Below are 19,333 nucleotides of genomic sequence, written 5' to 3'. Positions count from 1 at the left end.
AGACCCAGTTCTAAGGGGGCGGTTGTCGCTGTTGCCAGGCTTGAGGTGGCTTGCCCTGGCCTCCTTGGGTGGGCATACTGTGTACCCCTGCTGCCCTCTCTACCCTTCTTATCCTCTGCCCCCCGCTACAACCCACCAACCCCCCCACCCTAAACACCCCACTCCGTCACACTGCTCGCCAAGGACAGAGGTCTCTTTCCACGTTGCCATGGAGATGCCGCACGGGAGAAATGTAAAGGGAGGAGGGAGGGGAAGTGCAGGGGGAGAGCGTGTGCAGCCAAGTGTGCTTGAGCCGGCATGTCTGAAAACGAGTCAAGGGAGAGAGAGAGGGAGAGAGAATGAGAGAAAGGAGGAGAGGGAGGAGGGAAGAGGGGGCATTTGTGCAGACACCACTCCCCAAGGGGCCTTGTGTGAGTGTGTAAGAGTGTGTGGGAAAGAAAGACTGTCAATGTGTGAATTTGTGAATATGTGCGAGAGCGAGAGGAGAAAAAAAGAGATTTTACATGAGCTTGTTTCTCTATATGGCATTTAAGCGAAGCAATCAGAGGCTGGATTGAGCTGGGGTCACAGCCCAGGACTACAATCATGACCCCTCACACACTCGTTCATACGTACACACACACACGTGCACATTTTCTCAGGGGGCCGATGGATACACCTCAAAGCTCTTTCTTAATCTTGCAATACAAACAGCTGTCTGCTGCTTCAATGTCACTTTCATGGCCATACAGGTAACAAGCAGGATGTCATTACATGTCATATATCCTTGGCTTTACTATAGAGCCACCAGAGGACGGAAATGGAAACATGTAGGTTTTTATAGTTGAGTATCCAAGGTTTATACTGCGGTGCTGCAGAAAAAAAAAAAAGATGACATGTTGCTGTGCATGAATGTGTGCGTGAGTATGTTGTGGATCTACTGTTGCTCAGAGAACAGTGTGTGTCTGACAGTGATATGCGTCTTGTAGGGACATACCTGACAATTTGAACAGTAGTTCGGAGGCCATTTTGACCGATATGTCCTGGGAGAATAGATCTTTCTGGGGGCGGGCCAACGTCTCAGGGAGGTTACTCATTGGCTCACTCTTCTCACTCGCCCCTAAAGTGCTGAAGGCCAGCAGGTGAGAGGCAGGTGGGGTGAGTTCTGCAGGGGGCGGGTCTACCTCCATGGGCTCTGCCTTTACTTTCACCTTCTGATACTGGGCATCTTTGTTGTTCTCTGCAAAGGATGAACAAGAGGACAACCACTAGTTATACTTGGATCAAAGAGATTCAACCAATACAGAGTATCAAAGTAGAGATTGAGTTATTTGCACAGAGGAGAGGTTACTGAACATTTCACAAACATATAGACTGAGCAGCCACAAACAGGAACTTACACCTATATTGCAATGGAACAGCCCAACTACTGCTACTTCAGTTTGTGTGGACTTGTGTTGTACTCAGATTGACTGAACTGTGTTTCTACTGTGTGTTTTTTGCCAGTTTTATGTTACACTTCAACTTCCCCTGTATGGAGGAACAAAAAAAAAAAAAAAAAAAAAAGACTGTACCGTACTGTTCTTCTTCAAATTGTAGTCAATTGCATGACAGTGCACATAGGTTTCCATTTTTCTGGTGACTCAGTAAATTCACTAGAATTTCAAAAAGTCCAGCTAACATTCTCAAATTGTCTCAAACTGTAATTAATTTGATGCTAAATTGACCCTTTTTTACGGCAGTATGAAATGAAGGGACTGGAAGCATGCTTACGTCATGTCCTGAATAATCTTTTGAATGTAACCCTTATGGTTCAGCTCATCTCAGCATCCCACGTGACCCTGACCACACAAAGGTTTGAACACAGATGACCGCACTGTACCTGCATAACAAATACAGGCTTAATGTGATGTGTTTTTCTGTTAAATTGCCTGCCAGATGTGCTGATCCTACACAAGTCAAGTCAATTTTATTTACAGCCTGAATTCACAAATCACACATTTGCCTCAAAGGGCTTTAAAATCTGTAAAACATATGACAAGTTCTATCCTTAGATCCTTCATGTGGATGAGGAGGAAAACAACAAAGGGATTTCACTTTCAGGGCGGACAGACGTGCAATAGACTGAGTTAGAGAATAAATTGTTCCTTCTACTGGTGTATTCAGATTATTAATATATTCTATTGGTCTGGTTGAATAATCAAAGCAAAAAATAAAGAAGCACTATCACCCAAATGTACAAGTAAATTAAGCATCCAACATACATGTTTAAAAACATTGTTTGAATGGAATTAGATCTAAAATAGGGAAATCCAAATAACAGCCAAAACATGAGTGCTGCCTCTAAAGCTGAGCTGAGCCGGTTAGCATCTAGCTGTGTGATTATTAGGGCAAGAGGGCACCAGGAGGTCACACTGTCGCTTGGGGACGGCTCCAGCAGCTCATGTAGTTCACTGAAGCAAACAGGAAAGATGCTAACTAAAACACTTTAAATGTTAACTAAGCAGCCATCAGTCTATGTCTATGATGACTAGAGGTGCTGGATGTGAGCGTTCAATTCCAGGTATTTTTTTTTTCCCAGCACATAAACAATGGTCTTAAAAGCTTGAAAACAGCCGTTGACTCACTTCTCATACAAGTTCAAAAGGTGAAGCCAAGTGAGCAGGCTAAAAATAGTTGAGAGGGAGATGGCATCTGTTAGGAATGTCCCGAGCTGATCTGCAGAATCAAACACTGACTCTCCTCTCTCTACGGATATTAAACAAAAGACTATAGGCTGCCATAAAAAATATTGGACAGTATTAAAAGGAAACTGTGATGCAGTCTATATTTTCTTAATGCAGAGCTACTGAGCTGTTAGATAGTGGTTGTCTAATGGTCTCTAATAGCTTAACTTAGAAGATTAAAAGTAGAGCTACTTTAGGCTACAGTAAGTGCACACTGTGCAGCTGTATGATGTGGAAAAAACAAATAAATCGGATTGGAGGAGGGAAAAAACCTTGGTTGGGACATCCTTTATTATCTGTCTCTCCAAGGTAGCTGATCTTTGACTGGAGTGATGGCAGGAGGTAGAGTCTCAGTGTGGTGACAAGCAGGAGAAAGACAAAGCAGTACAGTTGATACAGTGCTGCTGACATGGCGACTCAGCACGATTATGGGATATATGAATTTGGCAGGGCATCGGGAGCAGTAGGAGGGGCAGGGGGAGGTTAGAAGAGCTGGAGAAATAGGGGGAGGGAGGGAGATACAAGACAGTAACCCTGTGCTAACCCTGCCACCCCTCCCCTCACATTCTCCACTCTACTGCTGAAGAAGGCCAGTGTGAAACACCAAGACTGGACTTAAGGTACATTGTGCGCACGTGTGAACATGCAAGAGTATCTACTTCGAGCTGAATCAGTGTGAGTGTACTATACTGTTTACGTGGATGCATCAAAGTGTAAACTCCCTCCAGCCTCCTCCCCTAGGTCCAGGTGCCTGGTTTATTGGTAGTAGCCAGCATGTGGGGGACACTGACAACCATCAGCCCCACTAATCCCTTAATCAGGTGGCCAGAGCTGGCCAAGAGTAACCTAGGAGAGGCTGATGGAGGGGCAGAGCAGAGGAGAGCAAGAGAGGAGGGCGGAGGGGTAGGGGGCACTGCGCTGTAAGGGTCAACCAAGGGACACGCAAGCTTCTATCACTGGATCACCACCCTAACGACAGAGGCTGAGTGGACTGCTGAGCTGCAAAAACACAGTCACACACGGTTGCACATAGTCACACATGCACGTACTAAAGGATACTATATGTACTTGAGCTCCCCGTGCTGGCATAAACATGCTTACATCCCAAAGAACCCTTACAGAGAGATCACATGACACAGAGAAAACATCTGATCGTACGCACACTGACACCATATTGAAAGCATCACATCACAGCAGGCCAGATCAAAAGTCTACCTGTCACAAAATAAAAAATGAAAATATGGCCTCACTCCCACACTGATAATAGCTATGGCTTTTTTGTTGAGGTCACGACCTAATGTTCTGAAGCCATAAAAAGCAGCCCTCAGTCTGCCCGAATCCAGCTTGTGTATGTGCCTGTATGTGAGTGTGTGTGTGTGCCCTGTGTGTCTATGCACATATGTGTTGTTTCCTCTGGTGCAGAAGCCTCTTCTATGATACACCAGCTGCCATTAGGCCATGAAATCAGGTCTGGAGGAATGTGTGTGAGTGTGTGTGTGTGCGTGTGCATGTGTGTGTGTATACAAAAGTGCCTGTGCCCTTTTTCAATAAATATAGCTTTTCTTTAGTGTCAGTGTTGCTCCAATTCCTCTTAATATTCCTTAAAGGTATGCCAGTAAAACTCAACCAATATAAATAAAACCTAAAGATATTTTCATGATTTAAGAGAAATAGCAGAGGTTAAACTACAGGCTGTTATGTGTGTATGTGTATGTGTATGTGTATGTGTATGTGTGTGTGTGCATGTGTTTTAAATTTATATGATAGCTGTACCACTCAAAACATGGGAGCTATTTCTGTGATGATATTTGGGAAATATTAAAAACCAGGTAAACTGACATCTAAAGTATTATTTCAACATGGCCTACATTTAGTAGAAAATTAATCTTGCAACAAAATGCACAAAGTCCTCAGCAGAGTTTGACTAGCTGTCCTTTTGTTTGAGCACACGACAGAGACAACACAGTCCACTATAACTAGCAGAACTATTATTTATCTTACCAACATTTTCAATTTCAGTGTCCACATTTTTGTACACACACCGGGCACATGGCTACACAAAGATATTGAGATTCATTTGACACGTCTGAGGTATATTGTTCCATTTAAATCCAATTTTTAAACTTTGAGTGAAAAATTCCTATGAGCTTTGCTTATTTTCCCCAAAGGTTTCAACAGTGAATTGATTCAAACTTTTGTTAATTTAAGAACAGGTGTAACAAATAAATGCACTTGGGCGCATGCACACATCTTTGTTATACTGGCTGTCGTTTGTTTGGTAAATAAGTGATGAACTATTAGTTGGGTTTTACTTTATTGCTTAAGCTTCATGTCTGCTTAAACAAATGCACATAGATCCCATTTGTGAAGCGCAGCACGGGCGTCTGCAATAATGACAAACTGTTAGATCCGTCTGGACTATGTGGGTTAAAAATTTTGACCAAATGTGACCCTTAACCAAGGAAATAGTTGCAAATGAAAGCCTCTTTGAGCTCCATTAGGTATGCGATGGCAACCATGTTGCACATTTTTATGATATGTGTGAACGAGAGCTGTATGCCAAGTTACTCTAGATGCACTATACATACCTTGTTCCCTCTGACGCAGCACTACTCTAGTTTTGAGTCAGAATGATAGTGACTGGGGTTCGTGCGATGTTCAGTTTTTAGTGATCAACTTTGACCTCAGGTGTCTACTTCAATCTGTGTGGATGTGACAGCACATTTTGCTGAGAATATACAGTAGGAAGGTACAGACCCGGGACAAAATTGTAACTGCACTTAGAGAAAAACGGCACATACTGTTAGTGATTTAATGCATGCAAAGTCAATTTATTTCACTGCTTTGATGCAGCATAGGAACAAAAACTTGAATAGACAGGCAGTGAGGGAGACAGACAGAGGGAGAGGCAAAGCGGAAGGGTAAAGAGAGAGAGAAAAAATTGTCAAACAGTGCCAGAAAAAGAAGACCCGAGGGTAAGAGAGGAAAGAAGAAAGTGGGATGAGAGAGAAGAGCTGGGGGAGGACAGAAGGATGAGGAATGGCTAGAGCCTAAATGACAACCTCTCCACCTCTCCCCCTCCCGTTATCCTAGTCTACACTTCTCCCTGCTCTGTTATTCCACATCTCTCTATCCCTGCCCCCATCCCTCTCTCTCTCAATCTCTCTATTCTCCTGCTCTCTAGTCGACCTGCTCAGACAGGGGTGAAGAGTTCAGGCGCTTCAAAGGCTGCAGTGTGGAGACTGCATGCCATGTGGGAGCCACAGCAGTCTTGCCTGCAGACTTCACAGACAGCTGCTGCTACAATTGATCCTCGACCAGCTAGCTCTCAGTAGTTCAGCCTTCCAACGGTTGCAAACTGCAGTCACATCTGACTCTGGAGCAGCGTGCTTGATAAACAGCCCATAAGGAGCCAGATAGGGCCCTTATAAAGCAGTCCTAAACAAAAACATTTGGCGCAAGCCAGAGATGATCCAAGGCTACTAAAACTTTATCATATAAGGTCAAAACAAAAGACGACAAGTGATTTCCTCAGTGATTCTGTCAATCATGTGCCATATTTAAACTAAGGACGCAGGAAACAAACATATATAGTAAGGGGCAAAATGAATCAGCTCTGCATTTCTGTAAATAGAACTATAGGCAGTGACGAGGAGCCAGTGAGACAGAATTTGGAGGTAGGGAGGGTGGGAGTAAGAGAGGTCAGCGAGCGGCCACACTGAGGGGGCATGGTGAGGACACTGTCAGAGCAGTGTAGAGCTTAACATAAAGTAAGGCTGTACAGTAATGCCAGTGTTGTGAATTAGAATGATGAAGTGCTTAGACAGTATACTGTGATAAGCCATAAAGAGTAAATAGTGAATCCTTTTATGTGAGGATAAAGATAAATAATGAGTGTTACACTCAGTTACTAACTAAAAGGGGAGAGCCTGTATATATTTATTATCATAATTTCAGAGCTCTCTTTGCTCAGTTTTTGGTTTATTCCTAAGCTTGCTTGCTTCTCGCCAAAGAAATCAACACTTTCACATTTTTCAAACTACACAAATACTAGTCATTTTAATAGATTAAATCATTGTCTTAACATAACAAAACATAACAGTTAGTGTACAGCACAAGCATGGTTAGGACATATTTTCCTAACCTTCAACTGTGCTTTACCATTCATGGTAGAAAGGCAGGAGGAGCAGTGTGACAGCACGTAAGCTCAAGCTAGTATAAGGCAAGATTCTGGTGTTTTGGTGATAATTGGCTGAAAAGGGCCAAATTATTTTTCAAGGCTCCATCACTGCAGTGGAAATGCATGGTGGAAATGTGCAGCAATTACATACAGTAATAATACTGAAAAATGTAAATAAACACATTTGACAAACAGCAGACACAAAGATGAAACAAGAATGTCAAATATCAATATGCCTGTTTGCATCAGTCTGCTTTTAAACCTTAGGAAACCCTTGCACTTCCCTTGACTAAATCCTTACTGCTACCTGGAGGCAGCAGGTGATGTACACTGTATAATCTACTTGTAGCTAGGAAGCTCAGAGCCATTATGAACGATGATCCACTGTGGTTACCTTGAGGAAATCATGCACGGCCAAACAGGCTGCTGTTGCAAAGAAAGAAAAAATCTGACTACAGCATACTGTAGCTCTATATTCTGCCACTTTATCTGTTGCATTTTAATTAATGCATTTTAATAGCAATATGGAGTGGTACAGCAGATTTACAACAATGAATGCTTTAGCTGAATTTAAAAGTGGTAAGTCGGGAGTTATCTTTTAAGGGAAAAATATAATCACACAACTCTCTCTGGCACGTCATGTAAACTGAACTGTCACTTTATCTAGTCGACAATGGTAATGTCAAAACTGTTAGCCAATCATGTTGGAAACTAGGTTGAGATGGCGTCCACCCACTTTCCAGCTTCTTGCTTTGTCACACTGATAAAACCAAAACAATACTGTTATCACCATATAATCATATAAAATCATAAAAAAAAACAACCATCACTAGAGTCGATGAACCAAGTCAGAGATAAAACATCAGTTAATATTAAACCTTTATTTGAATGGTAACCAGACAAGGCTCCAAAGGGATGTCCATGTTGCCCTCTTTTTGTGTAGGCAGGTTGCTGTTTTCAGTAACAAAAAGAACCTCGCAAGCTAAAAAATTGTTGCTGTCAGTTTGGTTCGAGGTCTTTCTGCTCCTTAGTGGTCAAAATTGTTTAATGCAACTTTTATTAGCTATATAACGAGCACTGTAGAGAGGAGAGGGCCTGTAAAATGTCCTCAGAGATGTAAGGCCTGTTCCTAAGGAATGAGTTAAGCGAGTACAAAGTGTGATTTCACACCTATAGTGAGGGTGGCTGGATGGTGAGTGGGTGGCACGGCTGTTACCCACACGATGCCAGTCTGCCAGGGCACCACCTAGGGCCCCGCACCTCCCCTTCCCCCTCCCTTCCTGTGACGCCATGTTCCCCTTGCCCTGCAACACCAGTGCCCATCTGCTAGGACACGTTAGCCGCTGGCGCCAGGGACTATTTAGCCTGGCGTAATTAGCCCCCAGACACCAGCAGCCTGGTTTTAAACAGATGTGGGGGAGGTAGCGCTAGCAAGGCGACTCAACGCGACCAACCAATGTTTGATAAGGAAAAGAAGAGAGGAGAGAGGGGGAAGGAGAGAGAGCGAGAGGAGAAGAAGTGACCTAGTTAAAGGGATGATGCAACTCATGTTACAGCACAATGGGCAGTAATGATGACAACCCCACTTGCTCTGACTGTCCAATGCCATGGTCGAGGAAGGATGAGCAGCAGAAATTTAATTAGGTTGTGTCCATTTTCTGTACTGACAAGCAAGAATGAGGAAATAAGCAGACAATTAATGATGTTTTTAACAAAGAAAATGCTTAGCCTACACTCCCTAGTGTGATTTCCTTATTTGAGAATCCTTACTGGGTTATTGTATTCTGGGGCTGACCTTTAACAGGGGACACACAGAGGTTACAGTGTAGATGCCCTTGAACCTCATGACCGTAATCACACGTGACTGTAACGGCACTGACCTTTCCCTGGCTCTCTCCTTTCCTCCTCACCATCTTTTTCTCCTTCCCTTCCCCCCAGGGTCATTTGAGGGTCCAGACTCTTGTCAAGGCTGTCACTCTAAACAGCCCTCTCCATCTACCGCCCCCGCTGTTGCTATGGCAATGGACGGCACTGCGCTCCAAGGACTGTGTGAGGGGGCAGAGGGAGCCAGCGGACGGATGAACGCTGCAGCATCTTTCCCTAACCTAGGTCAACCTTGCAGAGCTAGTGTAAGTGATGGGAGGGGATAAATGCTGGCCATGCTGCTTGAGGATCAAATAAACTGGCAGGATAATGTCAGTGCAAAGATTGAAAACGGAAAAATAGGTAGGAGACAGAGGGATAACAGTGATGAAACAAAGAACACAGGTTGAGACAGTACAGTGGAGGAATTATATACTGCCCACATAACTTTATCAATTTCTCTATTTTACACACAGAGGTCAATGTCTTGTATTAGTTTTTTTTCTGTTTTGAAGTAGCAATCATGTCAGTTTTGTCTTCCTAAAAAGCGCGCAAAAAAAGCACACACACACACACACACACACACACACAGGGAAACGTGACCTGGGGGCAGGCAGTGGAGCAGCACACGTGTAGTACCACAGAGCTCCCAGCCAGCATGAGTCACTCTGAACACCAGTCGGCCCAGAGAGAACAATGGTAACCGGTGTGTGAGGTGTCTGTAAAGCACGCACACACTGGCACAGGATGAAGAGCCGCGGACATAGCAACGCCCCTCTGCGCCACCATCAGACTGCCTTTTCACGTTGTGGTTTTTAATACTGTGGATACATATTTGCACGAGTGTGTCCCTTTGAAAATTTTGAGGTTTTGAGTCTTCTAGGTTTTACATTAACTAAAATTTGAAAAATATTTGTGAATTAAGAAAAAATGCCTACAGCATGTATTGCAATTAACTGTTGAATCAGGGAAAAAAACTTTTTCTCTGTATCATATAGCCAGAAAAGCCAGCTCTGTTGGTGCATACTGATACGTACTTCAGCGAATCTCATTCTTGATAGCCTGAGAGATACACTCCAGCAGCCCACAGCGGACAAACACCTGTCCATAACACACTTGAACTAGACCTGGGATTCAGTAGTGATTTTGGATGAAGGCTAAAATAAGCAGTGGATTTAAACTTTATTTAGCGGTGGCACAAAGTGTTTAGTAATTGAAAAGCAACAGTTACCATTTACATAATTCCAAGTACAGCACACGCAATGTGCTGAGAAATTAAGAGCCAAGCTGGAGTCGCTGCCTGAGGAGTTGTTACAATCTTGCTGAGCTCAAACCACAAGCTGTAAAGGCTAAATCATGTTGCACAGGGTGATGTCAGAGTTGTCCACACAGGTTGAGTCATGGTGCGTGTCAAAAATCACCATGGAACAAAGGGCAAGGAAGGGATGTGCTTTAGGCTCAGTAACGCAAGCAAATACAGTATTTTATCTGCCAGTTGTCTCATTTTATAGAGGAAGAAGAGAAAATAATGACTACAAAAAATAAAACTACCCCTTGTTCTACAAAAGTTGGAATAACCTGATGCAGAGAAGGGTAGAAAGAAAATGAAGGGTCAAGACAAGTGACCCGAATATCCTCACACAAGATACAAAGTCTTTGCAGACATCTAGAGCAGAGGCCTAAGAGAAACAAAGTCTACTCCACCATATTTGCTTTTTCCCCACAGGTACACTTTGCTCACCTTTGAGAAGCCCCCAATTTTAGCTTGGTTAGGTGTTCAATGGCAGAAAACAACAGAACCCTTTTATGGCAGTCAGTGACATAACCTTTGGCCTACAGCTTACCTCCCGAGCTGGAACTGGAAGATTTGAAACTCAAACAGCCAACCGACATCACAGAGATCAATAACATAAAGCATGCACAGCCTGTTCTTGACTAGAAATATTTGTGTATATATGTTGACTTTTTTTATTTAACTGTATGTTTGCATACAGTTCTAAGTTACACAAATTTAGAAAAGGAATTACAGAATCGTTGCACAGGTCAGTTTGAGAACTACAAAGAGCATTTGCATTTCCCCTTTATTGCAAACAAATGCCACAAATCCATAGATAAGTGCACATCATACCTGAAAGTTTAATGAGCAGCTCAGAGGCCACCTTAACGTTGATATCCTGGCTCAGCAAGCTGTTTTTAGCCATGGGGCTCCCTTCCCTTTGTTTCAGTGGCCCTGGGCGCTCTGTGGTTGCTGCAGCCCCTGTTGGTCCGTCCTGGCAGAAAGTCGCAGGGAAGCTTGGCTGCACCTGGCTCTGGGACTGGGAGGATGGTCTAGGGCTCAGTGCTTCCTCTACTTTGGGCTCTTCCTTCAGGTGGAATGGAGACTTGAGTGTCTCCCTCTGGTTGGCCGCTGCAGCCAGAAACACAGAAGAGGAAGAATGAGAAAAAATGAAGAGGAGAAGTTGGGGGGAAGGCAGGAGAAGGAAGAACTACTACTGCTTGTGACTAAATTTTAAAATGTGCATGTTAAGCTGAAAGGTGGATGATGGAACTTTAAGTCAGCAGTAAAAAGAGGCCATTTGGAGACTTTCCATTGTCCCTAAGGGTCACAAATTTCATTCTGTATACAACTGACCCTTCAACTTGTAATAAACATCTATCTTAAATTTATTATGGTTCCCACTGAAAAAAACAGCAACACCTGAAGTTTAATGTAATGTACCATCAGGACATATTACTTTCAAACTTAATATGAATGAGGAGGACTGTATAAACACACATTATGTATGACACATGAAAATTCAAATTAAATGGAACAACAAAGTTATAAATCGTGGATTTTCATAGTCTTATCGCTGCAACAGTTGCCACAGTTGGCGTGCTGTGGGCCAGCACAGAGGGTGCAACCTCATGGCTGTCCTTCTCTCTAAATCTTTAGGGCATCCACAACAAATTCCCCAGTCCTCCCCTTCTTCTTTTTGTCCTTCACACTGCTACATCGTCCATCCAATTCATTTCTGTGCACTTTATTCTTAGCACCCTTCTACTTTGAGTCTGGTTTTTCCCATTCCTTCTAGCCTCTGACATCGTCTAAATCCTCTTCAGACGTAAGGACATGAAATAATTCTACTACTTCTCTGGAACGCGATAACAATCTGCTGAAGCCTTATCTGCTATCTCTGCAGTGTGAAGCCTAGGTTAGGGAGTGAACTGTCACATGGATCCCTCTGCTCTACAGTCATCTTCAAGAGAAACTGGGCCACATCTAATCCGCCTTAGATGAATAATTAATAATTAGACATGGAGCAACTTCCGATAGCCGCCAAGAAAAGAACAGCGGGGCAAGCGCGTCTCTTTGTGTCTCTTAGCACGTTCCACTACACTCTGTACTAAGATGAAGGTTTACACAGGCTATGGCTTGACACTATGTGTTTGCGTGTGTATATCTATCTATATCTAAGTAATACAGATTATTATATATCTACACACATACCCACATATACTTAGGCTACTGGCAGAACAGATTTGAATACTTGAAATAGTACAATATATATTTTCATAACAAGCCATGATATTGACATGATGTAAAGTTTTCTTTTGACTTCTGAGTTGATTCACTGTTTGTGATTTTCGGAGGCAGAGTTTATTTGAACAAGCATAAAACTTGTAGGGAGTGTGTGTCAAACCCCACGTTAGACTCTGCAATGTTGCCTTGTTTTTGTTTGTGAAGTAAGAATAAATTAGCCAATACAGGTGCAACAGTGTCTGCGACTGTGGAATTGTGATCTGGACTGCTTCACACGTGAATCGGGAAGCAGAACCATGTTGCTATGGCAAATTTAATAGGCAGGCCATCACATATGATACAGATAACCAACTGTGGCAGATTTTGTTTTCTATATTTCTATAATTACCTTTGTTAATTGTAAAAATATCTGCACTTCTGACTCATTTTTCCTCAAAACAGAACACATTTCTCATATTATGTCACTGTAAAAGTACTAGTCATGCAATCTGAAATTAGAAAATTCATTTGCTAATGCTCCAACAGACACCGTATGTGAAGAGCTTCTAAAGAGCTATGTGGATATTATTAGTTAATCTCTATTTGCTTAAATTAAAAAAATGAAGTTAATAAAAATTTAAATTTATTTATTTTAATCTGAATGCTAATGTTATTTGACCGTGGTAAACTGTGGCACCATCACACACATCTACACATCTTCTGACTCAACCCTTGACATTTCAAACAGTCTGTACACCCCAGCATGTACACTCTGTCTCATACACACATACACACACAGGGGATGGATATAAGAGGGGCTATCACTCTTGGGCAGACTGCTGTCCAGTCTCCTCTGGCCCCAGCAGAGATCTGCTCCACTCCTCACCCTACCGTCTCACCTAACATCTCTAACCGCCACAGGCCTGCCGCCCCCTGCTCGCATCATCAATCTGTGCCGGCTCCAGACCCTCTGATTAATGATGATCTATGCCGGAGGGATAGAGGGCTCAGGGACAGGGGATACAGGGCAGGAAAAGGGGACAGGTGTTGGTGTTTTGACCACCCATGCGGTGCCACGATGCCACAGTGCCACACCATGGCAGGCTGGGGCTGTAGTTCAAGAGGGGGAGAAGGAAGAGGTTGAGCGGTGGGGAGGAGGAGGCGGGGGGTGGGGAGGGCAGTGACCTTCAAGTTCAGGGGCAGTGGCGCAGGGTCGCACGCGGCACCAGCTGGAAATGTCACACCGTTAGATGTCAGCGGGCAGGCTAAGTATAACCTGGTCAGCACCTGGAAGGACGTCCTCTAATTAGAAGCGTGTTGGGCCATGTCGGATCAGACAGGGACAGCACACTTGGTCACCATCTTACAAACACACATAAAAATACACTATCCCCTTAAGCTGCACAAACACATACTTATCTATACCTTGGGAAAAATCTTTACTTTGTGTTGCCACATTCAACAGTACACACGCTGCATTCAAATGACACGCAAATGCTGGGATGCACATGAGCCACTGACAAATACAGACTCAACACAAACTTAGATTCTCAAATTCTTCTCCTCTGTGGACTCATGAGAACAAAAACAACCCCAGGCCGTGCACTCACACACAAAGTCACACCACTCCAGTGACCTTTTGGATTGTCGCTATAAATAGAGAGTATTTCCACTCAGAACCTATGTTACAGAGCCCAATGAATTATTTAGTAGCCTAATCCAATGAGCACGTTTTTTTTATTTCTCCAAGCTGATGGCTCAATAACAAAAAGCCACAGCACAGTACCAACAGGAATGATTCAGCCTACAATGCCAAACTTACACTTTAGCCTTTTGTCTGTCAGAATTTCACAATCACAATAGCATCATGAGCATTCAGTCTCTGGCAGTCCTTCTTGTGAAGTGAACACACTTCTGAGGAGGAGATGGGCATCTCTGGGTGACTGGGCTTCTCTTCTGTGAGCTTCCTGCCTGTGTGAGTGCATACCCAGGCCAATGTCAGCTCCCTGTGCATGATACTGTAAGGCTGTTCTAGCTCAGGGTTGACGATGCTATCAGTTTGTCTCCATGTTATCACACCCTTCTGACACCTGCCACCGACGCTACTTCCATCGCCGTTCTCTTTCCCTGTTTCTCTCCCCCTCGCCACGCTTCTCTCGCGCGCCTCATCCGTCTCGCTGCCAGGCGCTTGTCCACTCCGCCTCACCTCTCGCTCCGTGGCCAGGGCTGCCGTCAAATAACTTCATTAGCTTTCCACCTCTGTCACGCCGGCCTGCTCCCCCTCTGACAATTGGCTGCTGTTTTCTCCCGGAGAAAAAAAAAGCACAGGGCTACGTAGGCCAGGTTGAGAACCCAACAATAGCTGACAGTGTGCTAGACACTGGACAGTGATACTGATGGCTGCAGCGGGGATGTATGGACCAGGGGTCACACACAAAAGGCCTGACTGTGTCTGCTCATGCAGAGCTGGAAAGCAAGGGACATGCAGATTAAATCTAGATGTTCACAAAGACACAAAACTAAAGAAAAGATTTCAGTATCCAAAATGTTCAGTGTCTACTAAGAGACTGTGCAATAAAACACTGGTATTTCTACACTTGAACACACAACAGATGCCCGCATGGTATTTTCAAATACAGTACCACAGAAATAATGACTTAGATAATGATGATGCAGGACCAAGAAGAAAAAAAAAACTAAATTCTCTACCAACTCCTAAAAAATACTCCACATTTTCCATGTACAGTGTTAAAATTCTGCTTGTGCTTTATCTTCACTGTAGCCAAGCACTGCATGCAAGATACTCTCCCAGGACAAAGATAAATAAGACAACTGCAGAAGCATCATGACAGATGCAACACCTCCCACAACCCCCTGCATGCCAATTATTCACACCCAGCCAGGGTCAAGCTCGTTGTGCCTGTGTCACCGCAGCGGGGGGTGCGGGTGGTGTTTGGAGGGTGTGCAGTGCCCACTGTCATTATTAACTCAGGGTCCACTGGGCACAGGGTAGGGCTGTGCATTTCAAAGTGCCTCAGTGGCTTTCATCTTTGAATCAAAATGTGGATCACACTGGATAGCTAACGGTTGTGTCAGCGTGCAAGGATAAAAATCAAAGGGTATCAGTATAACACTCAATGGAAAGCAGGGCAGCCCAAAAATGATATGCTTATTATGTCAGAGGTCAGGAAGAGTTCAGTGGCTTTTTATGCCTGGGGAACTCGACGCAACTCCCTCTTTACCTCTCCCTCACTTGCTGTCACTTTATCTGTCTCTCTTTTTTTTTATCTTTCCCTCTCCAGCTTTTTATACACCCCCCTTCCTCATAGGCCTTGTGGGATTGAGGCACTGAGACAGCAGTGTAAAAGCAGGAGGGATGAGCTGCTCGTGTACACACTCAATCTGGGTTGGCAGAGAGGTCAAAAGAAATAGAGTCTAGAGGTCCCAGGAGGAACTTCCTCACCTCTCCCTCTCTGGCTGCTCCATGGCATGGGTAAATCTCACCAAGATCTGAGTCCAGTTCTTCCCAGTTTCATAACCCTCTATCTTTAACTCCGCCCCCCAACAAAGGGAGAACTGTGTGATCAAAGAAGCAGCATTCATTAAAACCCATCATCATGCAGTCAAGTTCAACATCCTCTCGTCCTGTCTTTTTATATCCTCCCTCGTTCTCCTTGAATGATGCCCTGACTAAGATGTCCGCCACTTGACACTGGACTGACATTGCGAGGAGCCATCTTGGCTCCTCTGGGAGTTGCCTGGGCTTGATTGTGCAGTCTGGGAGTGAAGCGCAACTGGCACCCAGGGGGCATCCATGTGGCGCCGGGGCGTGCGAGATCGAGGGGGAGTTAACTAAGCTGGCCCAGTCCCTGTGCATCCTGGCGGGGTCACAGGATGGCGCTGAGGGCGCTAATCATTTCAAATTATGAATTCCTTTTTAATTATGAATTATGCATAAATTTTTAATTAATCTAATGTTCCCAGGGTTTTTTCCTCCCATCCTCACTCAAGATCTCAATCTAATTACACAGCATTAAGTGGAAGAGTGGCAGCCGTAGCCTCGACCCCGGCGCTGAACCTCGGTCAACCTTTTTCCATCAATCTTGCCTTTGTCTCCAGGCTCGTCCTTTGATATTTTTGCAACATGGTAAAATGCATCTAAACACAGCCTGGACCTAGTATGCCCAAGAGCTGCATGTTTGTCAAGTTTGTTTAGTTAAAAAACGCTGTATCATTATTTTATAAAGCTTAGGGAAAATTTCATGCCATAAAGCAACTTTATCAATGGTAGAAAATACTGAATTTGATGATAAATTAAAATTTTTAAACAGCTTCTTTAATGGACCATACTACTAATATACGTCACATCTTGAGATACAGGCAGCCAGGTGCACAGCATCAGCTGCAACCTGAGTTCCAGTGAAAAATTTATACTACGGCTTGGGAAGAGGAAGACCTCTCCATTCTAAGACAAGATTTTTCACCAAAGTACAGTAGCTCTGTGATAACAATGTTAATGCAGGGTTTCAGATCACCTTATTCCATGTGTGTACCTTGACATTTTCAGTTTATCCCCTCAACACCTTTAGAATAAAATCTTCCACCATTTTGTCAGTCATAATAATACTTACACAAAGACAAAGAGAATTGTTAGCAGGAGGAAGATGCCTAGAGGTTACAGATCTTCAACTCCCCTGAAAACTGACAAGATGTGGGTGAGGAAAATTAGTCCCTTGACTACTATTGTCGAGGTGCCAATCATTTAGTTCCCAACTGCTTAAGTGGAGTTAATCAGGGGCCAACAGCAGAGGACTGAGGATATACTACTGGGCAGCCATCAAGTGTCATTGTAAAACTGCATGAAAAGCAGAAAGAAAAAAAAAAACCTACCATACTCAACACTCTGGATAAATGATTTAAAAAATGGTAGAAAAGCATAATATCAATTGGGTATTGTGAAGCCTTGGAAGCAAATAAAACACAGTTCAACACAGAGCATTTATTCGCAAGATTAGAGATGAACATCATGAACATGCTCTGATTTAGGTCATGACTTTAGTGCTGCGCAGTGGTACTTAAGTTGATTTTTATGTGCATGTTCTACTCTGCTGCTACCAATCATGTTGGTGCATACAATGATACATTGCTTCTGCATGGGGTGCACTTTGACTAATGAATACCAAAAAAAAATTCATCCCTGTTGACCGTTGGCAAAACAATGTTCAGAGGCATGAAGCCACTGAAGCCTTGGTTTTAAAAAGTAAGAAAGAAAAAAAGAGCTTGGTATCAGAACATTCCCAGTCTTCTTACTCCTTCATTCCAATAATGTCTCCTCGTCCTTGCTTATTGCAATACAACTTTATCGTACACAGAAGTAATATGTCACAGTTGATAAATCAGTTAGATGTGCTTGCCTCAACAGTATCCACAATTTGTACATGGACTGGGCCAAGATCACTGAAATGTGTCATCTTTTGACGATGCATTCACAAAAATGAGACCTTAAAGGTGACCTCCCTCCTGTGTTTATCCCAGTGTTACATCAGCTGGGCAGGTTTTTCAGGGATGTTACTGGAATATTTCAAGCCTTTGCATCTGCGACTGCTGGCCATTCCATGATCTGAAATCTACTGTCTTGCTCTTGTCCTCGAAAGCAGTTCATTATCTTGGATCATTATCTTGCTAAAAGATGAACCTCAGTCCAACTAATACTCCCTTTGTTACTTGCCTCTCTGATATTATGGCAATATACAGTACTACTTCCTGCAGCACAACACTGTCCAAATAATGCTTTAAAGGGTGTTGTAAGGCAGTCTCTTTCAGTGCTGCTTTTGTATAAACAAAGTCCTTGTAAGCAATCAACAAAAGTTGGGGTACCTGTATGAACTGCTTGCATCAACTTTCCCAGGCTTAATTTGCTTCCATTGCTGAAGAAAATCTGCACGTTTACCCATTTCTTAATCGCTGGAAAAAGGCCTATTTTATATAAAATTTCATTTTTCAGTTTTTGGTGACCTAAACTTTGTTCCTCTTACCTCGGCACTTTACTGCTTTCCTTTGTACCATTTAAAGATATTCACTGGACTTGAACTGCCTAAATTTCAATCAAAACTGGAAAAATGGGGGTGAACTAAAACCTGTGTGTGTGTGTGTGTGTGTGAGTTATATGTGATAATAAGAAATAAAAAGTAACCCAAATCTATTTTTTCATATATTCAGTATTCTGTCTTCCTCCAATCAGTGGGCACATTTTGAATACTTTGACTGTTGCCATTTTAAAGGCACGTGTTACTTCCAAAGCATAGACTCAAGAGAAAGTTGTGAAAAGGCTAAATGTCCATGGCCTACTTTTCTATCATACTCATGGGAAATACACTGAAATCAAGGTTGTGAATAAACCTGTGTACAAGTGAAGATATTCCTCAATATGAACAATAACAGATAAATTCTGAAAAAAAGCTCAAACATATGCCTCTGCCTGAATCCACCTGTGATTTGGAACATATTTTGTAAACTATTTTCATTCAATTCACTGTTTAAACAATAAAACCAATGGGGTTTTAAATTTTTCTTATGTTAAATCCCATGAAAAATCTGAACTCAATGTATTTGCTAATGTCAAGAGCTAAGACTGTTCAGTACAGTTTTGAACTAACTCCCAGACAATTTAGGTTCCCATTGTTTTAAAAATCCATTAAAAACAGCTCACAGAGACAAACTGCGGCCTTGACCTGAAACGATAAACATAAAACTGTTTACACTTCTTAAGAATGTTATTTCTGGTGACAGTGAAGAATCAAAACAAAACGTAAGGCAAAGGCGAGACAGCATCAGATCAGCACGGGAGTCTTCAAGTTTTGAAGAAGTGAAATACGTGTGATAAAAGGGCGACTGCAATGACTGGAATTACAAAGTCAAGATGAGAAAATGGTACAATAAACAAAACAATTATGGATTACAGGAGTCAAGCTATTAGTGTGTCTGTGAGAGCTGTTTTTCCATGAATTTCTCAAAACCATACTACTGTCAGCTGGTCGGACAAAACGGGCTATTTTCAGACGTCATCGTGGGTATTTTTTTTGC

General features: G+C 43.0%; 1 protein-coding gene across 2 annotated transcripts in view; it reads right to left on the bottom strand.

The window, feature by feature from the left end:
* znf827 (zinc finger protein 827) overlaps positions 1–19,333 on the bottom strand; it is a 67,259-nt gene that overhangs the window by 23,466 nt on the left and 24,460 nt on the right. For both annotated transcript variants that reach the window (XM_041036120.1, XM_041036119.1), the window contains exons 5-6: positions 10,877–11,155; positions 977–1,219 (exon numbers count right to left, since the gene is read on the bottom strand). In XM_041036120.1, coding sequence (XP_040892054.1) covers positions 977–1,219; positions 10,877–11,155 — 522 coding nt within the window. The remainder of the gene's footprint in view (positions 1–976; positions 1,220–10,876; positions 11,156–19,333) is intronic.

The sequence above is a fragment of the Toxotes jaculatrix genome, chromosome 4 (assembly GCF_017976425.1).
Source record: "Toxotes jaculatrix isolate fToxJac2 chromosome 4, fToxJac2.pri, whole genome shotgun sequence".
Classification (NCBI taxonomy): domain Eukaryota; kingdom Metazoa; phylum Chordata; class Actinopteri; family Toxotidae; genus Toxotes; species Toxotes jaculatrix.
The sequence above is the reverse complement of the archived record's forward strand: the minus strand, read 5'-3'. Positions and strand labels throughout refer to the sequence as shown.